This window comes from Psittacula echo (genome assembly GCF_963264785.1).
Source record: "Psittacula echo genome assembly, chromosome: 5".
Lineage (NCBI taxonomy): Eukaryota > Metazoa > Chordata > Aves > Psittaciformes > Psittacidae > Psittacula > Psittacula echo.
In genome coordinates this window covers 48,213,348-48,239,637 of record NC_137739.1, presented here as the reverse complement: position 1 = coordinate 48,239,637, position 26,290 = coordinate 48,213,348, and the positions used below count along the sequence as shown (strand labels likewise).

The window sequence follows — 26,290 nt, the reverse complement described above, 5'->3', positions numbered from 1 at the left end:
ATAAGTCTTTTCCTTTTTCTGAGTATCTTTTAGTTGTTCAATCTACCTCCTTGCAAATGACCTCCCCAATGGGAGAGACAACATGGTTCAGCAGTACAGCTTGACTGAAATAATCAAGAAACAAGGCGAAGGACAACAGAAAAGAATAAACCTGTATGGAATAAGAGCTCAAAGACAGCTGGCTTTATCAGAAAAGTAGCAGAGTGAAGAAAAGTAAAGAATTGCAAAGGAACTTTAAAAAGCACTCTAACAGTAGATGGCCACAGGAATGAGACTACAGAAAGTAGACTTCTGGTACAAAAAGAAGAAGAAGAATACTAGTAAATATTTAAGGTCCACACAGAAATGAAGACAGATTGTCTGGCAAATAATTTTAGACATTTCATGTTAAATAAATGCACTCAGAACCCTCTGTACCACCAGAATGACACTGCAGTTGTCAAGAAGGTGACAAGGTTACAGCTCATACTGACCAAAGCCTTCGAGTAAGCGAAGTAGAGGACTACGGAGTCGAGAGGCTCCATGCTTCAGCAGTATGTTCAAACGGGTAGCTTAAGGCTCCATAAATCAGCATCAAGACAGAAAAGAGTAAATTTTGGACTCAGAGCAACATGTAAGGAGAGCCAGAACCCTTTAACCACAGAAAGCCTCCTGTGTAATCTCGCACTCTCAGTTTCCTGACGGTCCGTACACACTCCGACGGCCCTATATAGTGTCAGGAGGAGCATCGCAAGTACAGCTTTGGTTTTGCAGCATTAAACTATTTCCCATTGATCCCTGCAACGGACAGAAAGGCAGCCGAAACGAGGGAGCACACAACCTGCTGCCTGCGGCCTCGGAAGGGCTCCGCACACGTCCCGGGCCCGCGGGAGCCCTTTCCCGGGCATTTTCCACACCATGGCAGCACCTCGGCCACGTCCCCGGGGCCGCACCGGCAGCCGCGGCCATGCGCCCCTCAGCGGGGCCGAGCCCCCTCGGCAAAAGTTGCGCCCAGAGGCCCCCGGAGCCCCAGGCCCGCCGCTGCAGAGGCAGCTGAGCAGCACCCCAGCGGCCACCGCAGAAGGAGGAGGGAAAATGCCGCCGTTCTGTTGCCGGGAAAGCCAAACCGGGCGCGAAACCCCCGACACAGGCGAGGCGTCGCGGAGACACCCCCATCCCGCGCCGAGGCCCCGCCAGAGATAGGGCGGTGGGAGGCAGGTGGGAGCTCCGGCTGCAGCGCGAGCCCGACCTTGAGCGCTCCCGCTCCGCGAGAGCCAGCTGCCGCAGTGCCCGCGACGCAGCGCGGCAGCCGCTCACCTGTCTGCTTCTCGCGGATGCCGGCCGCCATCTTTCCTGCCCCGACAGCCGGGCCGCGGCACCGCGCCCCGCCCACCGCAGCGCACGCAGCCGCCAGACGACGTGGCGGCCAGTACGGCGACGAGGGGCGGGTCCCGGCCGACCCTCTTCAGCGCCGGCCCCTGAGGCACCAGGTGCGACAAGACGGGTGGGTTGAGCACTGCCTTCCGGAGTCCTGGAATCCGCCGCAGTCTTGCGGGAGCTGCATCCTGTGGTTTAAATTGAGGCCTGTGCTTTGCCGCAGCTGAGAACATAAAAACAGGCTGAGGTCTTTCAGACTATGTGCTGGGGCTTTCACCTTTGTTTTTTCCTTCACCCCCCCTTCCCCTTCACACGCCAAAGCAAAAAGTGGCATTAAGTTTTTGCTCTTCTCGCAGACTGAATTTCCAACTCCCTTAAACGGATAGAGGGCAGCCCCGAGGCACTCAACTACAGGAAAACGACTATTTTTTTCGTTTTGTTTTTGCATGTTTTTGAAACGTCAAAGTTTTAGTGACTTATGGAAAAGAAAAATAGTTAAAGGGTACCTGCCTTTGCCTCAGGTAGCACATATCAACACACAGCCTTCCTTTGGCTTCCACAGCTTCCTTTGGGAGACTCACTCTAAGTCAGTTTTGGGTACAAAGGTATTTGGTAAACATGCTATGGATGTCTATAAAGGTGTATGCAGGCCCCAAATGGAACCCCAGGCAATAGCGATGACATTTCTAAAGCTAAAACCCATTAAATCACCAAAATAATACCAGTGAAGTTAACATATTTATTCCAAAAGAAATTCAACTTTTTATTGCACTTTGAATATATACATGGCAGTTATTTCCCACAATTACCAATTACTTCAACACTGATGCTATACCTGCCAAGTACAGTGTTGCTTGAAGATGCAACAGTTCAGGCTCTGATCCTGGAGTTAGAGCTAAAACTATTTACAAAATTATACTTTCTGTAATATTACAATTACTATAAGTTTTTAAAAGAGCATTGTTTATGCAATACAAAATCAGAAGTTTCCATTGTTGATTTTTTAAAAAACATTAATACTTTGACAACAATTTTTTGTATACATGATTCCAGAAGGTTTCACATTTCATTTTTTTTACCCAACTAATATTCCTTTAAGTGAAAAAAGGGTAAAGATTGAGCCTTACATAATACAGAATCAAGAAACTTTAAAAGCATATATTGTGGCCTGCAGTGTCATTTATTTCTATTTGAATGAGAATTTTTGATACTGTTTTCAAAATGCACATGCAGAATGTGTTAATTAATGACATACTCTGCCTTGTATTTCACATATACCTCTCTGAATCCTCAAGTCTTCCAATCTCAAGACTGAACAGCTTAATAGAAAAAGCCAAAGCTGCAGTACATGATGGCTTAGATCTTAAATATGAGCTAATACTAATTTCTTTTCCTTTTGACTGTATTTCACTCATTAACCAGTTAAAAACACTAACAGCTTTTTCTAGTAAGCATCTTTTGAATTAGCAAAAGCAAGTCACAGAAATTTCTTACCCCTTCATTTTTCAAACCTATATAATACTTGAGGTTTGGTTTTTGATTTTGTTCTTCAGACCACTAATACAAATCTATTATTGTTTACTAGAAAATGATCACTCTAGGAAATAAATAGCTTATTTGATGTGCTAATTCCAGATGGAAGCTTAGGGTTTGATGCAGAAGCTGTGGGGTGAAGTTCTTTGGGAGTGAAGTTCTTTGGCGAAACACAAAAGGACTGCGGTAGTTCTCTTGTGGCCTTGACATAGCTTGTGAAAGCTGTAACTTCTACAAAAATGTATTTAACACACAGTTCTAATGCAGATGCAGTCAATCTCCTTGTGTTACAGAAATACTGAAAGTAAGCAACTTCCCTAAACTAGTTTCCAGGTATGCCTCAGGTTGCAGTTTATGTAAAATGAAAACTACCTGATAATATTGCACTTCAGTGACCTGCTATAGCAACTGAAAACCTGATGATCATTATAGCTACAGAAATTGCTTTTATGTTTTCCAGTCAAGAGACCCTTCTGTGTGTTGATGGATTGGAAGTCAACTTATTCAATGGAATTTTAGTGAATAGTTAAAGGTAATTTTAAGATTGGTCTATATAATGCTGAAAAGGAGCAGAAAAGAGAAAGTTCCTCTCCACAGTAGCATTTCGAATACAATTTGAATATATCAGGGATTATACTAGAATGTATAGATTGAGCTGATCAAAGCAACAAGAAAGGAAAGGCAGCTTGTCTTGAATGCATACGTATCAGTATTAGAAAATGAGACCAAGTTCTGCATAAGAAAGACGTCTTCTCAAGCAGTATTGAAGACTTTGTGAATTCCATGTCTTGATACAGCATTGTTTAGCAGAGTTTTAAAGTTAAAACTAAATGTCATTTAGTTAAAGGTAGAACTAATGTCATTACCGTTTAACTAAATGACTACCGTTAACTAAATGACATTAGTTCTACCTTTCCATAAAACTGCTGAATTCAAAACTAATAAGCAATAAAACATGTGAACCCTATTTTTATCTCAGGTACTTTCTGAAGCCTTATAATCACATTACCGTTCTTCACTGAAGGTTTTAAAATACAGTTTATTACTTCCAAGTTCTAAACCATTTCCCTTACAACTGCTGGTATCAAAAGTCCAAGAACTGTCCTTGAAAATTACAGACTCTTGTTGCTAGCTCTGTAAGTTCTGTACTTCCCATACAGAAAAATAATATAGTATTACAGAAGACATTTATCTCTGACTAGGCAAGAAAAAGGAAGACTCCACTGGGTACACCACTCATTTTTAAAGTATAATTACCTATCTGCAGGAGTCACACTGCTATGTTTTAAGAATATGAACATACAATGAATCATTATGCAAATAAATTTGCAACAAACAGCATTCTGAAGGGTAAGAATATAAAAAGTTATGGGCAGTATGACATTTAAAAATTATACAAACACAATAAACATGGAATATTATTGGAGAAAAAAAAAATCAGAATGGGATGAGAAAACGCTTTGTTTATAAATAGTCAACTGACATTCTCCAAGATCTCATATATCTTAAAGGGGACTTTAATATGCTTTTGGCTCAGAACCAGAAAACCCTTCCCCAGATCAAGAAAGAAAGAAGCTTGAGCAGTTTAAAAAATATTTCAAAATACCTGCATATTGTTTAATGAACAATACCCATTTGCCTTTTTGTCTTTAACCCTTTATAGCATGGTCTCAATTTTGTGAGTCTTGACTTCCACTTCCAAAGTTCTGGAGTTGCAGTACACTGCTATGTAATTAGCATTTAGTAATACAATTTATTAAGTAGAGGAATACTTGCAATGAACCTGAAACCAGATTAGCCCGGTTCTGGTGGTGTTTTTTTTTTTCTGAAACACCTATCCATTTATAATTTATTGTGGATGTACGTTCTTGCCAAGGCATCCAAAGTAAAGCAATCCTGCTTGTATTTACAATTAAACCCAAGCCATATTAATTAAAAAGTATACAATTATTCTTCAGCTTTTCGGTATTTTGAAGAATGTGGACATATATATATATATACCAATACATATCTATCTTTATAGATCTATAGCACAACCTATGTTTGGGACATAGTATAAGGTGGTCAAACTGACACAGAAGGAAATAATAATTTAAAAAGAAAAAAAAAAAGACACCTACTTACATTTAAAAAATTGTACTTAAAGGTCCTTTTAGTTTGATAGTTCTAGTATTAGTAACATTAAAGTGTTACTGTGTAGGTATCTTTTATGGCTTACTATTTATACAAATACTGCAGAACTGAAACATATTTCATACAGCTGACATTGCTCAGATTGCACCTACATTTGAACAGAAAGAATTTAGGCTAAAAGCTAGAAAAGTGTCAGGCACTGACAAGCTTGATGGTAGACTGCCTTTAATTCAACAAATAGTTTTACTATATATACCTATGAAAATACTGGCTTCCATGGAAGACAAAGTAACATGTTCTGAGCAACAAATTCTTACACTGAACAACATTAAGTCTAACTCTAAAATTTCATTTTGAAAGACCACTTATTGTTGCATATTAGAGACTTGCTTCCAGGTTTTACTATTTTGTCTGCATGTATAATTAAAGGCTAATGTATAACAGTAGAATGCAGAAACATCTGCAAATACCAAAGATTTTGTCTAACAATAGAAACTCAAGTTCAACCAGATTTTGTTCTTGCCCCTCATTATTTTGCCTAGGTTTTCTCCAGACCTTAATAGTATTTTAATGCACTAACCAAAATGACCTTTCATAGGTTTGTATGAATCATCACCCATCCCCCCCCAATCATCAATATAAAAACAATTACTGAAAAAAACTATACATGGAGCAACTGAAGAACTGCATCACAGTTTTACTTGAGACAAAGCTCTACAGCAGTGATCTTCAAAAAGTACCTGATTTGACTTTGATAAATAAGCTAATGAAGTATGTAAAGCAATCACCATACTTACCCGTGGGAAACGCTAGAATGTTACATAATTTGACAACATTTCACGCTCGTCTACAGCAAAAGTAGACATTTAAAGTACTCCTCCAAGAGACTGCTGACTCGTAAAGCCGACTTCAAAAAGGAAGATGTTTCAACAGGTAAACAGCATTTTCTCTGAAAACTGTTTTCCATCTAACAAAATTAATACTTTTAGCATATGTTTGGGGGAAAAGGCCAAGAGTATGCTGTCTCAAAATACAGTAGCGATTTGCAAGCAGACATTTCTGCAGAGATTTGGAAGTTTTCAACATCCAGTTTAGTAGCAAAGATTTTATTCTCTTTCAACTCTTAGTGTGTTTCTGATGGTGAACTCCATTTTATTCTTAAACTGCTCGTATGTCTTTGTTATAGGGAGCTCTAAGCAATTACGGAGTCTGTTTCCAACAGGATACCTTATATGCGAAAACTTAACAGTAGGTTCAGGATCAAACCCAGTGGGGGGTATAGAAAAAGAGCCTGTTACAAAGAGCAGAATATCCTCCAACGTCACTACAGACTCACCACCTAAAGAAAGAAAAAACACAAATAGGATTAGGTTGCATCATTTATTCCTTATTACCCATAAACCATTATCCTGAATGTTAAGTGTTAGATGGAAAAAAAACTGGAATCAGGAAACCCAGATCAATGACCTGAATTAAATTAATGCATTTAATATGAGCAAATAAGAAAACTGTCAGCATGAAAAACCCACTTGGGTTAGTTTTGAAAAATTGTAAGTAAATAGGGAAGAAAACTTCTTCTGCAACAAGAGACCATTGGCTTTCATCTTGAGACACACTTTATCTAATAAGTTAACAGCAAAGCTAAAGACAGAGGAATAAAGGATTTTTCTGTACCACACAGGTTGGGGGAGAGTGCCTTTTAAAAAAAACCAAAAAACAAAAAACCAACAAAACCCCCAAAAACCAACCAAACAAAAAACCCAGAACCAACCGTCATCTTTCATATATTTACCCCTCTCAAGTTTCATTAGAATTAAGTTTCAGAAATTATAATTAGCAAGGAAGAGGGGAAGAAGGAACAATGAGGAACTGACAGTGACCTCAAAACCTTCATTTATTTACCGTACTGAACTCTAAAATCCAAACCCTGTTTGAGTACCAGCAGCTAAATACCCTGAATGGAGAAGGGGGGTGTCCTGGGTTCAGCAGTAGCAGTCATTTTTCTCCTTCTTAGTAGCTGGTGCAGCTCTGTGTTTTTGACTTTTGGCCTGGGAACAGTGCTGATAACACCGATGTTTTTAGTTGCTGCTCAGTAATGTTTACTCTGAACAAGGACTTTGAGTCTCATGCTCTGCCACGGAGGAGGGGAAGCCGGGAGGAAGCAGAGACAGGACATCTGACCCAAACTAACCAAAGAGATATTCCATACCACAGCACGTCATGCTCGCTATATAAACTGGGGGCTAGATCACTGCTTGGGTCGGGCTAGGTATCGGTCAGTGGGTGATGAGCAGTTGTATTCTCTTCCCTTGTTATTTCCCTTATCATTATTATTATTGGTGGTAGCAGCAGTGGTTTGTGTTATACCTTAGTTACTGGATTGTTATCTCAACCTGTGGGAGTTACATTCTTTCAATTCTCCTCCCCATCCCTCCGGGAGCGGGGCAGGGGGAGGAAGGGCAAGGAGTGAGAGAGCGACTGCGAGGTTCTGAGTTACTGACTGGACTTAAACCACGACAGGGGGAAAGGAAAAAAAGTTACTTACTTTTCACATCCTGCAAATAAGCCATCCAAAAATCAGCACCTTCAACTTCATTTACATCTGACGAGGAATGGATTGTAAAGAGATCACAGAAAGTTTCTGCTGAAAGTCCCTCAGGTTTGTGGCACAATATACTACAGAATGCATCCGGATGCATTTGCATTTTCTCTAGCACACCAAGAGTTCTCAAACCTTGCCTAAAACTAGAAGGGCAGAGAGGAGGAAAAGAAGAGCAAGCATGGATCAAAAAGTAGTAGCTAACTCATCGTACTTTGCGTTTTATAAAGCTGTAAGACTAGACATAATGAAGTTTTCCCATCTGCAGTCTCCAGGTCTGGTCAATTAGAGGCACATGGTAGTCCCACTTTATCTTACCTTGGACAATGCATTTAATTCTCATCTTAACAATCTGTTCCTGTGGAGCATTTGGGGCAGATGAAAGAAATACCAGTGATAAATAGAAACTAAATTTGCTAATACTTGACTATACAGCCATGGTTTACTTTTAATTTTTATGTGAGAACATACTGAACTTTTTTCTTACAAATATCCCTTTAGAAACTTTTTCATCCCTAGACAAAATTAGGTGTCTGAAAAGATACCCTTTCACTTGGCTTCTGCAGTCTGCATGTATTTACGTGTTATTTCTCCCCATGGCAAATATAGATAACAGTATCCTGGGCTGCATTAGAAATTGTGGTGCCACAGGTCAGTGTTAAGGGAGGTGATCCTTCCCCAGCAATGGTAAAGCCACACTTGGTGTGCTGTGTCCAGAACTGGGCTCTGTGACTGAAGCATAACCCTTTGAGGAAAGGCTGAAAGAGCTGGGACTGTTCAGCCTGCAGAAAAGGCGGCTGAGGTGGAATCTCAGTGTGTAGAAGTATCTGAATGCAGTATGCAAAGAAGGCGGAGCCAGGCTCTTTTCAGTGGTGTCCCATGACAGGACCAGGGGCAATGTGCACAAACCGGAACACAGGAGGTTCCAGCTGAACATCAGCAAATACTTTTCTACTGTGAGGGTGATCAAGCACTGGCATGGGTTGCCCAGAAAGTCTCCATCTGTGGAGATATTCAAAAACCATCTGGACACAGCCCTGGGCAACTGGTTCTAGGTGGCCCTGCTTGAGCGGGGTGGGAGTGAAGAAGGTGACTTCCAGAAGTCCCTTCTCACCTACACACCAATTTGTTTCTGTGATTTAATTTTTTTTTTTTTTTAAGAAAATCAAAGCTCTGTAGACTGAAAAACCCCCACTAGTTACAGTGTACTGAGTAAGAATAATTCAAGCAACTGGCTTTACAATTTAACCATCATGTTAACTAGAATTAAAATTTCACTTTAGTTGTTTACTCATCATCTTTTAGATATCAACAGGCTAAATTGGTAAAATTCAGAATAAAGATGCTGAACATGTACAGTCAGTGGTGTAAAACATTAACAGATAAAGTGACTCTTTACTTACTATCAGTTCCTGACAAGAACATTCACACTGTACTCCCTTTTGTACATTTTAAGCACATCTCCAGAAACCACAAATCAGCATTTCCCCATAAACAGGTTACTTACTACTTTTCACTTTTAACTGGCTACTTTTAAAGTATGATAACAGATTGGTCAGATATGCCACCTGAAGAGGGTCTTCACTGAAAGATTAATTATTCTCAACTTTATTAAAAAAATCCTCACAATCAAAATTAGTTTTGTAGCTTCTGGAGATTCAGTTGATTCAAATTTGTCAAGGATAACACCCTAAATGTGTTAAGCATAAACCAAACTACTCTTGTTGGATAAATTAGCATGTCTTTTTACTGAGCAGTTGAAGAATGCAATATGGAAGTAAGGTGAGAAGCCAATCAAAAAATAGTCAACAGCTGCAACTTTCCCAGCTATCTGAAGTCATCACTACTTCATGGAAAAAACAATGCACCAATTTTAAGTAGGCCAACTTACACTTGTGCACATTATTGCCCTCCTAATGGCACACAAACTCCCTACTTCGAACTCTGGAAAACTCATTTAAATTCTAAACATATGTTTAATACTTCTGAAATTTAAAGACTTTAAATTCAAGCAATTCTGAATTAAAAATTGACATAAGCTAGAGAAATTCAGGAGTGCAGGCTTTTTATGCTGTTGCACAGTGAGACTGGAATTTGCCATGGTGATAACAGTGTCCGGCTAGATTAACATCACTTAGAAAAACAAGACTTTGTAAAAGCAATGAATTCCTTACTAGCTACCTTAACCTTGGAAGTGCTAAAGGACTGATAAAAAAAACATCTGCACCAGAAGGTGCCAAAGAGAAAACAAGCTCTAGAAAAAACAAGTAGTTAACAAGAAATGGCAGTAGCTGGGTGAGAAGTAAAGGTGGTAGGGAAAGATCGTGATCACTGACTCAATTCAGGACCGAAAAGCCTTCTCTCCCCTTTCCCCCCCATTCTTCATGGAGCATGTGTGCTAATTTACATGGCAAGCGAGAACAATTTACCCAGTAGAAGAGTACTAATAAATCATATATTTGGTAACTCTTGACCAATGAAAAACAATTTCTTTGTTCTCTGAAACGTATATTATCTGAGGTACACAAAACTAAGGTCTGTTAGCTTTGCAGAGCTTCCGCCCAGCACCCTATTTTGCAAAATAGCTGATGATAAAATACCTTGACTCTGTGTGTGTATTGGCTTTTTGCACACTGGGTAACAATCCCACTTTTGGGACAACAATGTTGTTTAAAGCTATGCCCTCTTCAGAAGGTTTAAAAAGGAATGTGACCAAGGAGCAGTGGAATGGAGCAGACATGTAGGGAAATAATTTCATTCTTTCAGTTTAACTAACTAGTTACAGTTGCTACTTAATCCACTGAAAATTACAGTACATTGGTTGAAACGGAGAATAAGTAAGAACATGTTAAAGTTAGTTTTAGAAATGTATTATTTAGTATTTTGGTGAGGAAAATATCCAGGAATTTTGAAAATTCAAGCAAACCTTTCTAAAGGTGAAATGATTCTCTTGATCACATGGTGGATCAGTAGGTCATTCACCAGCACATCCTTATCACACAAAGCTGTTATAGGTCTTAAACATCCAGCAGCACCAAGGAACTCGTAGCAGTTGTTTATTGTAGACTGTAGGCTGGATAGACTATTTGCATGTTTTATCTGTATCGGAAGATAGAAAGCAAGGAATTTATTACAAGCATGTGTGTATATATATGAAAAATAGGCTTTTTAATCTGAACAGAAGTTATACTCAGTAAGCCCTTATATATCTCCAAATATAGTCATGAACAGCTTGCCAGTAAGTTTACTTTTATTACCATTTTTATTGTTTCTGCGACATCAACATCAGCAACATCTTCCAAAGCTGGCTTCACATTCTCTGGACCATAGACAAGACAGCTGAACAGTGTTTGGGAAAAGAAACCAGGAGACGCGTCACCATGAACCAGAGAAACTGCGATCATTTTACCAGCTTCAAAATAAAGATTCTCTTTTACAGCTGCAAATAAAAAAAGAGTATTTACTATATATGCACAGATTTATTTTTTTTTTTTAAACAGGAAATCTTATAATGCAATTCCTTTTTTCTTTAGGAGATTTAACAAATGAGGACTGCCATCTCCTGCTAGCTAAAACAATAAGACTGGTATTTTTTACATAGAAATACCACATTCTTTTTATTCCAACCCTTCAGCCACTATCAATGTTTGGGAGGAGATGTAACATCCTTCCACTTTGTACCCAATACATGTTTAATTCTGAAGCATAAGAACTCAAAGAAACCAAGTGTGGGTCTTCAGACATCATGCTATCAGAGATAATGTTCTAGAAATTTGAGGAAAGGAAAATAAGTAACAGAGAAAGCAAGTCAGGAAGAAGCTCACTTGTAGAGAACAAATAAATCAATTTAAAAGTTCCAAGTATAATTATATGCTGTATTTCTTCCTTGGTTGTCATCAACTTTTCTAACTAAACCAATTTTTTTAAATTACCAATCCACATCCCACCCCCTTTAGAACTGAAGAGCAAAGAGATTCAGAAAAACCCAATTTCTTTCCATCAGGACTATAACTGTGAACTGACAGCCATCCTGGCTGAAGATTAAAAAAAAAAACAAACAACCTTTCAAGTTACATAGTTCTTAATGTATCCTTGAACAAAGCATTTAATTACCTTGAAAATCAAGGGACAAGTTCTTTGCAGAAGAGCCCTCAAACAATGATGAATTCTGAAGGTGAAGCATTAATAACTGGAAGAAACGGCGTTTTTTTGCAGCAGAAGTATCTGTCTTTGATCTACTTTTGCAGTTTGTGAACTTTATTTCAATGGCATTTGTAGGACTGAAGTTGCGCTGTCTAAATCCTTTTAAAGCACTATTCCAGATATTTTCGGCATCGATGTTAAGCCTTGTAGTTTTTGCATTAACTTGCAACCTTAACTCCTTCAGTATATTAGAAACTTCCCTTCTTTCCTTTCTTAAACGCCTACAAGAAAATGGCATGTACTTTCAGATTAAATCTATGGTTCATAATTAGCAACAGTTATACAGGAAACACTCTAAAATCTATTAAGAAAAACATCCCTTTAAATATTTTGGTACATTTAGGTATTGCCTACATTTTATCTGCAAAATATTTAGTGTAGATTATTCAAATTCTAACTGGTGGCAAATTTTAAAGTACCTATAAGAGCTAGAAAAGAAAGGAGGTAAAAATAATTACCTTGGCATAAAATGAATAGTTATTTCCTTAATTCAGTTACACCAACACAGTGCCAATCTATTCTCACACTTAACTCTACATGTGAATAATGTGGAACAAGTAAGAAATTGAAGAGCTTTCCATGTTTGTGTGTTAGACATGCTTTGCAACCAAATTGGAACGTACTATCAGCTATTCACTAATATTTAATCTTTGTCACTATAATCAAAAATACATTTGAGTAGGGTGAAATGTTGCAGTTCTCATTTATAAAAGACACCAGTCTAAATAGGACCTTTGCTTTGCTTTCTAACTTGTGACAAAACTATTTCAACTCTACCTACTGGAACTAATTACCTCATCAGTATTTTTTAGCATATATTACAGGTAGAATTCATAAACTAAGTACTCACAACAAAGAATTTTGCATCCCTAAACTGAATATTCTATATTAAACCATGTTACTTTACCACTGATTTTAGCATAATCACAAACTAATCCTATGGCACAAATGACAAACCATTGAAAATTCAGGACATGTCTAATCTGAAGACTGTAATTAGGATTATTTTTATTCCCCCTTTTCTAAAGAACAGCTATTGTTCACAAGGACAAATATGCATTTCTGGGTTTTGATTCCCTCACTACCAAATCTAAAAATTATCAATAGGTATTACTCCTTTCTCCTCACCCCCTGCATTTAAAACCAGCAGAAGCTTTCATTAACTTACAATTTCAACTCTTCAGTGTACTCATTCCATTTTTCCAGTGACTACATACACACACACACACACACAAATATATATAGCCACTATATATATACACACACACACATGTTCTGTAGGAAATACGGTATAAAGCGATGTGCTAGATTACAATTCAACACAGGAAAAATAGAAGAAAAATACTTTTTCCTTGGGGACCAGTTCCTGTTTGACATCAGTGGAGAGAAGGACATCCTCACTCTGTTGGATGCTGGAAGTTCTAAGTGTGAGCAGGTTGACAAGTTGTTCTGGCACATCATCTTCGGTGAGCTATAATCCAAAACAGTATTTTGAAAAGAGATACAACTGAAGAATGCATAAACACTTCTTATTTGAAGGTAGCAACATAGTTTTCCTGTTTCAGAACCAAATCTCATTTGTATGTTCATCTACATGAAGTCTACCAGTGCCTTAACTACAGTTTAAAAAAGAATAATTCAGTATGTAATTATGTGGTGGTTTTAAGATCAGTTTTTAGCTACATCCCATCCATGAGATGGAAATCCTGACTAATACCTCAAGTAAAACCTAAAAATACTAGTTTCTACAGACTTAAAAAGTTTTCATTACAGCAGAGGAAAACATTATTCGAACTAACACCTCTGTAAGCTAGATTTCTAGCATGCCATTCATGTGGAAAAAACACTGAGAAACAATCTCAGCTTTAGGTTTTGCCATTTGTATATCCAATGTTACCTCTAAATTGTTAAGACTGCTTTTACAAGGATTCAATTTTATCAACCTAAAAATGGGTTTATGTGCCACTGAAGGCAAATAACAATAGCACATTACAAAGTCAGAGCTTAGTAAACTTCAGTCATTAAATTTTACTCCAATTTTATTCCGTTTGAAATTTAGTGCAAGAAGTTTCTCTTATGGAATAAGCCATCACCTCCTCATGTTTAAATACTATTTTATGTTATAATCAGTTTCTGCTTGAAAACAGAAAATTACACACTGAAGAATATTGCATTGAGATCCAGGTGACTGCCGAGGGCATTTTGGAGATGGTTCTTCCAGCAAACAAGTTGTCCCATCTGTCTTTTCAGAGGCAGCCAAAGAACGCTTTGTCTGTTTCCTATAGTTCCCTGTTGAATACATTATATTACCTTAGTAAATTTGCTAGCTGTAAAATACGCAGTATTAAAATTTATGATTATAAGAAGTCCATAATTTTACCTGATTTTACCAAGATATTTCTACATTCCATGCACTCCCAGTTTTGCTCCCATGACTTCATAGATGAACAGGCCAAATGAGTTCCACGGGAACCACAACACTGGCAACGCTTTATTTCCCATTTACTAGAATTACAAACTTGTGTATTTAGAATTAGACAGAACAATGGAGCTAGTTAAAACAAAGAACACTCAACCGTAAGTGTAATTCAGACACCAAACTAACAAAGCATGGTTTAATCAATGTGGTAGCACTGTATATAATCAAGGGGAAATTTTTTCAGACAAGATATACTCACAATTCCTGTGAGTATTATTATATGCAAAAAACCCCAAACAAAGCCAATCCAACAAAAAAACAAGCTACACATGTTCCAGCACCTTGTATTGAAAGAGGCTGTGAGTTAGTGTGCTCCCCTGCCTTGAAGACAATACTTGCAACCAGTATTTTCTCCTCACGTTGTTAGCCAGCAACATCCTTTATTTTATGGGTATCCACTATTCCAAATAGTTCCAAATAGTAATTTTTTTCAAGTAGCATATCTGATTAGTCTAACACATTCTGAATAAGATTCTTCATTAATAACAGTGTTTAAGTATCTGTTAAGATTTTTGTTTAGATTTCTTCAATTTTGCTTAAACATACAATGAAAAGTGTGACTGATATTAGTTCAAATGCTGGAAGCCTAACATATGACTCTTAAAAGGCAAAGTAAATCCTGAGGTGCACATGAAAGAACCAAAAAAGGTTTGGTCAAATCTGTACAAAACCAAGTTAGTGTCTACAGGGAGTAATCTACCACAGTACTATAGAAATAATTTAAAAGTAGAGGATCTGACAGCTTTGAGTATACTCATGCCAATGGAAGACACACATTTCAGAAACACATAAATAAAACATGAAATAATGCAGAAAATGAACTTGTTAATAAAAAATGAAGCAAGTGGTAGAGAAGGATAACCTTTTTCCATGACCACTCAAGCCTCTCATTAAGCTATCAGCAACATTCTAGCTGCCATTTGCATGCAGAGGTATAGCTTGCAGATACAGTGATTTTAGATTTATTTTACACAGCTAGTTGATTTTCAGCCAAGTTTAGAACTTTAGAATACTGTTAGAATTCTTTAATGAAAGAAATTCATTAATGTATTCTAACAGTTAAATTGTTGAATTAATCTTTGAATGAAAAATACACAAAATAGGCACATGCTAGTCTACATGTTATGTTGAAATACACATTCTACTAGGATAAGGTGACTGATTAGTTTGGTTTTCCTGGCTTTTATAATAGAATTGAAATATGATTATAGACAGTAAACCAAACATTTTATTTGGACATGGTGTCTTGGCTTGACATTAAAACCTGATGCTGAAAAGTATTAAAGCAGCTAAATTAAAAACCAAACAAACAAACCAAAACCAAACCATCAAACAAAAAAAAAAAACCAAACTAAAACCCAAACACCACCACACCACCAAAGAACTATTCCATCCTAGGTTACACCTTCCTGGAAAAGTCATACCTATCAGGTTTACTGTAGTCTCTTCCTTTCCTGCACAGACATCTTCTAATATCACAATGTTGATAACATTGCAGTAGATCTTCATATGCATTCTCTTCAAGTTCCCAAGATGCATCCCTATAAACAAGGCAGAGGATTTGTTATTACATCTGTATTTCTGACTGTTTAAACTGGTTACTCTGTCTTTATAAGAGATGCATATAATAACCACAGGAAGATATCTCAATCACGTTCTAGGCAGAACTCAAAGGGGAAAGAAAAAGATCTAGGAACAAAAATACTACTATAAAATACACAGACAGCCCTTTTCTTGTGTCAAGCTACTGTGATTGAAATATTTATTATTTTTGACATGACCTCAGTGCATGTTTGTCTCTTTCATATTATTCCACTTTGTCTCTCAAAGGGACATGAGGATTTGTTTTGGCAGTCTACTTAATTTACCACTGAAAATGGTCTCATGAAAAGTAATGCAGAATTTTCCAGGCCAGTATGCAGTTCAACAAGTATTTTGACTCTTCTTCCTCCCCAGAATCTTGAGATTCTGTCTTTGTGTCTTACTTTGAGCTCCATCTAATGGTGGAAACTTACGAAAAACAACTCAAAAATTTAGAAGCAGTTGTTATACTAAGCATATCCTTAGCAATCCCTAAAATGGGACTGGGAGAAGATGAAAGTTTGGATGGCTGACTGATCAATGTGTCTGGACAAAAATTCAGATAACTTAAAAATTTGGGCACATAAAATACAATCCTATGTTCATGTGAAATTTTTGTTTTAAGAAGTGTTTTGATCTTTTAAACAGGTCCCTGGTTGAATCATAGCACAAGTGAATTTTCAGAGCTTTGTGCTTTATGTTCAAGACGACTAATTTGGATTTTGACAATTTTATGCATAACTAAAAGGAAACAGGCTAATCCTTACGAAACCAAACAATTCTATCACTGAAGGCAGAACTGAAGTTTCACGTATTAACAGATGCAGTTCCACTGAATACATTAAGAATGGGTTTAACACTGTATTAAAGTTGGTATAGAAGGGCGATTATTGGTAAAATTACTTACCTTTCTGGAATGTATATGCCCATTCTCAACATTTCTTTCTGAAATTTGTCCTTGTTATTACATACTGTACACCTAAAGAAAAATATCCCAGCACTCAAAGCTTGATACTGGGTCAAGGAAAAACAAAACAAAAACACAACAAAAAAACAAACCAATTATTGAATTACTACTGTCCTCAGGATGCTAATAAATAATGTCTTAATATCTATTACCATTACATTCATGGATATTGTCCTGACATGGATGCTAAAGATGACATCAATCATGACGTCATTTCACACTGAAGCAAATGGTGAGCATTTTCTCTTCTTTTAAAGGACAAAAGCTCACATGCTAGAATCAGATTCATAAACAAAACCACAATCCTTTTCAGTCAACCTCTTCAGACCTGTGAAAAGAACCTCGTAACTTTTTCCAGCTCTGGACTTAGGCAAAGAGAACTGATGAGGGATAAACAACACATTTAGCATTAAGATTCTGCATGTAATGACTTGCAAGAAGGTAACTACTTAGGTTAGATTTTAGTTCCTAAAGATAACAAAAGGCATGGAGTGCATCACACATACAGAAATATGGAGGGGAGGAATTCTTATGAGACTCTTGTCTCCAAAACACAATTGTCCTTCAAACAAAGTACATTTCCATACCTACTGCCTACATTAAACCTAAGCAATTTTGCACAATTTTAAGCTAATGCTTCATTATTTTTAAACACTATAGAAACGTGATCTCTGGGAGAAGAGAAAAAAGAAATGGAGAACCTGTGTTACCTGCAAGCATTCTCGATGAAACCAAGCATTTTTACAGCAAGGACTTTTCAATACAGTGTATACTGGAAGTTGTTCAACCAAATCCAGGCATATCGTACACTGTGAAGTTGCTCCAGATTCTTTAACTGGAAAGTTTTGGACTGGTTTATGTTCCCAACAGTAAGATCTAAAAATAACAACATAAGGTTACCAATCAAAACATTTGAAGAACCATCCCCATAAAATTTGAGGATAGCAAAATTAATTCCCTGTTGTATGTTTTTCATGAATAAATGCTGTGTGACAAGCTAAAAAGGCAGACATGTGCTAGTTTTGGCTGAGACAGAATTATTTTCCTTCACAGTAGCTTGTATGTGGCTCTGTTTTAGATTTGTGCTGAAAACAATGTTGATAATTCAGGGATGTTTCAGTTATTGCTGAGCAGCACTTACACAGAGACAAGGCCTTTTCTGTTTATCACACTGCCCTGCCAGCAGTAGACTGGGGATGCACAAGTTGGGAGGGGACACAGCAGGGACAGCTGACCGCAATTGACCAAAGGGGTACTCCATACTGTATGGTGTCAAGCTCAGCAATAAAACTGGGGGAAATGAGGAGAGACATTTGAGGTTATGACATTTTTCTTGCCAAGTAACTGTACACATGGTGAAGCCCTGCTTTCCTGGAAAGAGCTGAACATCTGCTCGCTGATGGGAAGCAGTAGGTTAATTCCTTATTTTGCTTTGCTTGCACATGCAGCTGTCCCTTCCCTTATCAAATTGTCTTTATCTCAACCCACACGTTTTCTCACTTTTGCCCTTCCAATTCTTCCTCCATCCTGTTGAGGATAGTGAGTGAGTGGCTGTGGGATGCTTTGCTGCCTATCAGGGTTAAACCACAACACATTTAAACAACTTACATATCTAATGGAGGAAGTCAATATAAGGAAGAAGCATGTTGGCAACTGAGACTCTCAATATACAGAGATCATATACCTTTTGGTCCACATAATGCGTTTCCTATCCTCAGAACCTCAAGTTCTTCCTAATTTCAATGTTACTAAGACATTAAAAGAGCAATTTTGAGTTTGCATATTGATTCTGCAAAGTCTAAGTAGCATGATAAATTTCATAGTTTAGTTTATTTTCGAAGATCTAAGACAGCCAAGAAATGTAGCGTAGCTGTAGATGGAAGCTTTCTGGAAATGTATCATTTTTACATGTGCTCAACTTACTAAAAGTCATTTATTTAACAAGTTAAAGTGCCTGCCAGACTTCAAACCACACACCCTACAAACTATGCTTACAGTAGAATAAAGTCCTTATCAGATGCCCTCAAGAGTATTTTGACTACAGCAAGATTCTAGACAGATAATAGCAAAAGAAAATAAAATGGTTTTTTAGACATCTGATATTAAACAGATTTCTCCTGTGGTCCATCTCTAACAACCAGATCTAGAAGTCTTGTGCTTTGAAACATGATGGAATAGCATACAGTGTGCTTTGACTGCTGAGAGATAGGCAGCCAGAGCATTGCCATTTCAACAAAGGCACAGCAAAGGAGGTAGGCAAACAAAAAACCCAAACCCAATCATTGTGCAGTTTATTTCAGAGTTTAGGACTTAAAGCTCAATTTCATAAACAATATAACGATTTGTAGAAGGACCAAATTATATCCTTAAAAGTGTTGAGAATTTAGTTTATAGATACTAGGTATGTAATACAACCACTTGGCCTTCATGTTTTTCCACTAATCAGGTATTTTTTCCTTAGATAAACTGGGGGTCATTTATAATTAATAGCTAATCCAATGAGAACCCATTAAGAAACAGATCACCCCCTGTATAAATATAATGAATTAAAAATGAAAAAACAACAAAATCCCAGAACTTACCTGAAGTCTTCCATGAACTGGAAAATACATTCCTTTTGTGTCCCACAAGGAAAATGGTAACTTCGTTTGCATTTGGGAGCTACACATCCAATTGAAGCGCCCTTTTTCCTACAGATGTTACATTTCTAGGAATAATTTTGTTTACATGTTAATATTCTGTTATTTCTAAAGTAAAAGTAAAATTTCAAGAATTAAACCAACAGAAATATTACAGTGTGTAAGAAAGAATATCAGCCAATAGATTCTGCAACAAGACTATTGTGTTTTAGCTCTATTTAAAAGAGTAAAGATATATAATTTCACAAACTTTGATTGTGTATTGTTTTATATGCATATTTACTTGTGATACATAAGCCAAAATACACGTTATTTTACCAGTATCTATAGCTTAAATGCATCTATAAAATTAAATGTCAGCTTGAGGCTTAGCATAATGTCATGAGGTATTATGCATGTGTAATTTAGCCTTATTTATCTGCAATATACCCAGAAAATAAAAATATTAATAAACTTTTTCAGGCTTTATTAGCTTTTGTGGCTTCCAAGAACCCAATATACTTGTTACTTAAATGTAAAATCCAGATGCTTGAATACGCTCAGCACACTGCCCATTGTCAAGAGAACAAAACAAACCCCACAGGTTTTAAGTGCACTTAAAAGTTACTTTCTCCCCCCCGTAAAGGCCAAAGACTTCATTATTACCAGTTTTGAAGCTCTATTCACTTCTTTTCTAATATCGGCAATTAAGAATCCATCTACACCTTCATCTTCTTCCCCTCTCTGCCAAATGCCACTTGACATCAACTATGAAAGCAAATTAAGTATTTTAAAACATTCACCCACCTGAAGATTTACAATTACTTACATTGAATTTGTCAAGTAAAAGAAGTTTAGTCTAACAAAGCTTGTGTGCAAACATCTTAATGATGAAAAATTTTAAAACTAATCCAAAACATCTATACATTTTATCTGGTACGACACAGTAGGGAATAGTAACATGAAAATAAATATTTCATAACATCAAAGTCTTAGGTAATACAGTAGAACCCAAGATGGTGTGTTCTACCTTCCTTTGAAAGTATACAGACTATTCAGGTAATTGTCAAACAATTACTTTCAGAGGAAGCAAAATTAAATTAGTTTAGTTAATGTGAATGACAATTGTGCTGTGGAGATAATGAAGCACAGTAGGAAGTATCTCTACTGAAGTGCAACCTAAGAGGAAGAGTAATTCACTTTAGAAAATTAAATAAAACAGAATCCAGTAACTAGGAAAGTCAGAAGAGCCTAATGATAATTTAAAGTTACTAAGCAAGGCACTTACATCACAAAATTCAAGTAACTAGTTTCACAACTTGATGCCTCCTATATTCTTTACAATCTCATTTTATATTTATTTTATAATTTTAACACAGCATCATTTTCTAACTGAAGAGTTTTATCAATATTTTAGTCAAATAAATATAAAATTTTATACCAGACCAAATTAAGAATGTATTTTTTTTCCCAAATGCGAGACATTTAGCAAAGAAAAATCAAACTGCATCACTAACTGCCTTCTTCCTAGAAGAACTCTTTTCTTATATAATATTCATTGTAGTTAAGTAAAATCACAGGATTTTATTTGTTTTTAAGAAGCAGCAGGGATCAAAACTAACAGATGACTGCAGGAAGCTCATCACAGTAAAGTATCTTATAAATCATAAGGCTCAGTGTTGGAAGCATGCCCTTTTCTAGCTGTTTTGCTCCACGAGGAAAGGCCTTCTTTCTGCTATTTCATATGGCCTATACATGAGGCAAAATCATCATGAACTCACCTAAATTTCCTTCCAGCTGCTTAAAATTTATTTAAGAAAAAAAAAAAAAATAAATCAATCTTTATGTAAATTCAGAAAACTTCCACTCTGCCTAGGCTTTGAAGGATTCAATATACAACTTAGTAAACCATCTGCAGTCAACACAATTTTTAAAGACTGATTGAGTTAAAGAAAAAAAAAAAAAACGAAAAAAACCAAAAACCCAAAACACTCAAACTGCTCCTGATATTCTTGAGACTTTTTTTTAAACTTGGGAAAAAAAATTCAAACTGTGTTTCTTAACAAAAAAACCTTTTTTTAAAAAAAAGTAGTTGTATTATTTTAAAGGTCTGCAAAAATTTAGAGTTTAAAAGGTAGTTCAAGCATACCTTTAAGAATATGAATCTTGTAAATTGTCAAGTGATAACAAAAGATACTCAATTGCAGTTTATATTTATAGCTCTGTTCAAATTACAAGCTTTTTCTAAATAGTGATACTGTAGTTCTACATGATCAGTAGGGTGCGTATTACTAAACTGAATAGTAGGGCTATTTCTTCAGTGTTACAACACCTAGGTAATGTTGTAGAATAACTCACAGCTAAGTAAGAACTAATGAGAAACAAGAAAAAACAGAGACAACTTTTCTCTACTTTTTTTGACAACGGGTGGAATTTTCACATTCCAAATTTCAAAACTCTAATTCTCCTACATAAGCAAATATGCATGTGCATCTTTTCCCTTTCTCTTAATATGAACCTTCATTGCTATAACAGGTTGGAGGAACTAAGTAATTTAAATTGATAATGAACAGAATTTAGTTTTGGGTAAGTCTTTTGGGGATTTATTTTATCTGCTGCATGACAGGTTTCAAGGCTACAATTTCAACTTGAGATTTCAGGCTTTACAACAACAAAACTGTTATAACACTGTTTGGACAGGTTATTACTATTTAATATGTTCTATTTAGTTATTTTTCTGTTAAAACAGACAAGCTCCAAGATCAATTCCACATACTTACCAAACAGTAATAATGAACAGTGAGATTGTAGTCCACATAGGTCTTTTTTTCTCCATACTTTTCAGGGCAGTCATCTGTCCGTCCACAGAGAACACAACCTAAAATAGAGAATCATGTCTATAATCACATAATGAATGTATGAATTACTATGAATCACTTGTAGAGAAATAATCTTTATGTCTCTAAATCACACGCACCTTGAAGTAGATTACTGGATAAAGGACAGTAAGCACCCCTCTCTGCTTAATGTTGATTTCTACAGTAAATACGGAAGAGGGTACTACTTGCTCCTTTTGTAGTTACTAAAAAGAAAATACCTCACCAGTTCCACCTGCCTTCTGATTCAGGAAAGGACTATTACCCAAGCTAAATTCATAACTCAACTGCACTCCCAACTGAAACATTCTTTCCAAAATACCTAAAGATAATTATCAAATGGCTAACAATGTCCAAACGTGTGTGAAACATAACTGGTTTTAGTATTGTACATAAAGACACCACCATATTAGAACCCATGAAGCAACTTAACTGTTTCTTTGTATACCTTTGTGATAACCTTTGTGCAAAGCATATGAATGGTATCCTAACTGCATGTGTCAAGTCAGATGCTACCAGTGCTTTTAAAACGTGCTAGTTCCAAAACATTCAAGGACCTTGAGACATCATTGAAGTCAACTAAAACTTTTAGATTTTCCCCATTTCTGTAGTTCCTAGTCCACTAAAACATTTCCACTGAGATTTAGTATCTTCCTTTCAATTCTCAATAGATGCAAGATACATTTTCAATATTCTATCAAGGACATAGTCATGATGAGACTAGAGGTACTGCTTCAGCCTAAGAAAGTCTTGAATGATACACCTCAAACACACCTGTGTGTGATTAGGAGGCTAATTCCCAAGGTTACTTTCTTAGAATATCTGCAGAAAAGATTATTTTAAAATATTCAAGAAATTCAAAATTTCAAACAAACAAATCCAAGGATGTTTACCAGTTACTTCTTTTTCATTCCCTGACACAAGTGGTTCCAACATAATTTGAGTACTGAAAATCTATCAGTTCTTTGAGCCCAAATAAAGCAAGTTATTCCTGTATATATGCAGATTAAAGTTTTCTATAACCGTTAAATAAAAACCTTACTTACATGAACTTTGAATGTGTAAATCATTGTTTTCACTCATCCTGAATTTTTCTGGCTGTCATGAAAAAGAAGTGAGGTGTTAAATACATCTCATGCATTAACAATGACCAATATATACCACTTTTACATTTATTTTAAATTGAAGAAAACCAAACAAAACCCCACCCAAACTCAGTAAACTAAAAATGGGATCAAGAACAAAAGAATATTAAAATTCAGCTGTTATTGTGAGAGACAGAGGTTCAGAAAGCAGGATGCAGATGTTCGCAAAACATATTCTCAGCCCAGTGAAACGCAGCAAATTTTAACTATTTCCCTAAATTACCAAACAAGGTACTCTGTTTTCTCTTTGCAAGTAAAGTCCAGTGCATCAGCTAATTACGTATAGACTTACTTGTACAGTAGAGCTTGTAGTTATCTTAAACATCAAAAATAATGAGCCATGGACAACCAAGGAGGTGGCAGTGACTCCAGCTCAAGTGAAGACTGAGGAATCTGGAATTAAAAATTAACTGGATAGGATAGTGATGTAACTATGAAGATAGTCTCCACTGTTTGGAGGAAATGAGGGATCCTGGCGTAGTTGATGAAATCCTGATCCAAAATGAAAAACAAACAAACAACAACAAAAAAACCAGTGAGGGGACAGGGACATGCATAAAGATGAATTTACACTATTTAGAACTATGTACTTTACATTCTAGACTGGGAAATAATTTATTTGGAAACACCAACCTAGCCTGCATTTCTTTCAAACATCACATGCCCCTAAAAATGAGATCTCCAAGATATATTAACATGGATATAGGGGCAGCTGGCCTTTACTGTGTGCCACACCACACAACCTAGCCCACCTTGGGAAAAAAAATTAAAAACACTTGTTTCTTCACTGTAGCACGATTATTCTTTCTCTAGTGTAAAGTAGAACCCTTTTCAGAGCATATATGTAGATCTTTGACTTGCCTTTCTCTTAGAAAGCTGAAGAAAGGATTACATAAGTTTTGCAAGACAAAGAATCCTAGGTGACTGCCTCCAGCTCCACGCTTGACCTCACAGGTAGGCAGACAACTTCCTTCACACACGCCAAAGTGAGCAGGGAGGCAGCCGGTAGCCTGACAGACTCTGAGCTATCGCAGTTTTGGTATTTTTAGTTTTCATGACCCCCAGGTACAGGCTTCGAGAACAAACCTCAGGCTAATCCGAACTACTGCAAAGTACGGCAGCTCCTTCACTGGAGTTTTTGGAAGACTTCTATGGAGAAAGAAAAAACAAAAACGAAAAAGGGAGGCAGAAGTCTCAGACATAAGGCCACTGCACTGTGTTAGAGAACCGGAGTAGCTCTACACAAAAGACCTTCGTCTAAAAGGAAAAGAATCTAAAAAATAAACAGCGCCGCAACGGAATTAGGTCAAGAGGCTCCTAAGAACACACTGCACCGACAGCCCAGTGAAATAATTGACTACAGTTTTCCCAGAAACACATTTCCCTTTTTCTAAGTTACAAAACCCAAACTCGATCAGGTACAGGGGCAGCGAAAGAGCAGCACGCAGTTCACACGTTCCCTTCTCTTCGGCATTTCCCAATGGTCACCACCAGTTTCACCGTCCTGAACTTATCAGAGCGACAACAAACAGCCTCTATATACCACACAAGATCAGATTTTCACCTCTGTGGGTTGTAAAAAGCCCTGCCGGTGGAGAACGCACATATGTGCCTGGAAACAAGAAATGCACCTTTCTGTACCTTTCCTTGGCTCTAACAAAACAGGGGAAAAAAAAAAAATCGCTACCACATTCCCCCTCTCCCAAATTCCTTCTATTTGGTTCAAAGTCTTTCAGTGAAATGAACCTGGAGCTCAAATTTGCAAGGTAAAATGATATGCGACAGCAACCATTGAGGCTCCGGGCACAAGTCCTACGGGGCTTTCAACAGGAATAAAGCAGTGCAGCACCAGTCTATTTGCAACACAGGAACACGTTACCACGCAGTGTTTATGAAAACCCAAGTGTAAATAGAATGTGTTTACTTTGCCTAAACAGACTAAAAAAAAAAAAAAAAAAATCCTCAAAGCGGATATTTAGGTTTTGCCGAGTTACCTCTTTACTGCTCCAAAACAGAAAGTGCTTTAAGGAGTTTTTTAACTAGAGAATGGTAAAAGAAACAAACACAACCCCCGAGGCCACGTTCCAGGGACACATTTTCTCCGGCATACGGACAAAGAACCCTCCCGGATTCCACCCGTCCGTGCTGTATGCCCTAAAGGTACACGTTCCCCTCGCGGTGTATAACACGACGCCGTGTCCTGCAAGGAGACCACCCCCCGGCACATGCCACGCTTCCAGGAAGCCCAACTCACTGAAATGCGGGCGGCCGCTGACTGTCCCGAGTCCCACCAACAAACCTGGCCGACGTCTTTTTCAACAGGCAGAACGGCCGCGGCGCTATCTGTGGGAAGAGCCGTCCAGCGAGGCCCCGTCCCGCCTCCCCCCCTCCCTCCTTCCTTCCCTGCGTCCCGCGGCCGCGCTGGGGTACTCGCCCCCGCGGGTTTCGCTCCCAGAAAACTACGACTGCTCACACTGCCCCTTCGGCGGCTCACAGCCCCAATCTGCCTCTCTTCTCCCCGTGCAGGGTAGCCCTGCCCTCCCCTCCCTACCTCAGGCTCAGCCCGCCCAAAGGCCGCAAGGCAATGCCTCAACCTCTCAGAGCGTTACTCACCAGCGGCGGCCTAGCTAACTGACAGATAATTCAAACTCCAACATCCGCCGCTGGGCCGGAAGTGGGGAGCCAGCCTCCCGCCGGGCCCCGCCCACCACTCTCTGCATCGGTGCTCGGCCGCGTCGGCCAGGCATGGCGGCTCCGCGGGTGATGATGTGTGAACATGGAGATCGGTACTTGACTGGAG

The 26,290-nt window shown here is 37.7% G+C and overlaps 2 protein-coding genes across 7 annotated transcripts in view; both read right to left on the bottom strand.

Moving 5' to 3' along the window:
• The window catches only part of SCFD1 (sec1 family domain containing 1), a 51,788-nt gene extending 50,447 nt beyond the window's left edge, over window positions 1-1,341 (bottom strand). For both annotated transcript variants that reach the window (XR_013956889.1, XM_080618433.1), the window contains exon 1: window positions 1,297-1,341. Coding sequence is in view for 1 of the 2 variants with exons in the window: in XM_080618433.1 (XP_080474559.1) it covers window positions 1,297-1,327 (31 nt within the window). In the remaining variant the exon portion in view is untranslated. The remainder of the gene's footprint in view (window positions 1-1,296) is intronic.
• Window positions 1,342-2,131: 790 nt separating this feature from the next.
• G2E3 (G2/M-phase specific E3 ubiquitin protein ligase) lies at window positions 2,132-26,082 on the bottom strand. Of its 5 annotated transcripts, XM_080617666.1 has the most exons (18): window positions 26,042-26,082; window positions 24,577-24,639; window positions 23,783-23,883; window positions 23,392-23,443; window positions 22,250-22,347; window positions 20,136-20,237; window positions 19,434-19,558; window positions 17,562-17,727; window positions 16,792-16,898; window positions 15,728-15,844; window positions 14,205-14,329; window positions 13,984-14,113; window positions 13,170-13,295; window positions 11,735-12,045; window positions 10,879-11,060; window positions 10,548-10,720; window positions 7,568-7,767; window positions 2,132-6,361 (listed from the first exon to the last, which is right to left on the bottom strand). In XM_080617666.1, the coding sequence occupies exons 3-18, from the start codon at window positions 23,813-23,815 to the stop codon at window positions 6,129-6,131; spliced, it is 2,280 nt and encodes a 759-aa protein (XP_080473792.1). In that variant the 5' UTR covers window positions 23,816-23,883; window positions 24,577-24,639; window positions 26,042-26,082; the 3' UTR covers window positions 2,132-6,128. The 5 variants fall into 5 exon arrangements, with proteins under 5 accessions (XP_080473792.1, XP_080473789.1, XP_080473790.1 ...); XM_080617663.1 differs by having other exon boundaries at window positions 23,783-24,639; window positions 25,745-26,076; XM_080617664.1 differs by lacking the exon at window positions 24,577-24,639 and having other exon boundaries at window positions 23,783-23,982; window positions 25,745-26,076.
• Between the last annotated feature and the right edge of the window lie 208 nt (window positions 26,083-26,290).

Excerpts from the sequence above, each read along its gene's own strand:
- G2E3 (XM_080617666.1), bottom strand. The coding sequence starts at position 23,815 with ATGTTTAAGATAACTACAAGCTCTACTGTACAA. Across the intron at positions 19,559-20,135 it reads TGAATAGAGCTTCAAAACTG|AAATGTAACATCTGTAGGAA; the intron begins GTAATAATGAAG and ends AATTATTCCTAG. Across the intron at positions 6,362-7,567 it reads TTATTTGCAGGATGTGAAAA|GTGGTGAGTCTGTAGTGACG; the intron begins GTAAGTAACTTT and ends TTCTTTCTTTAG.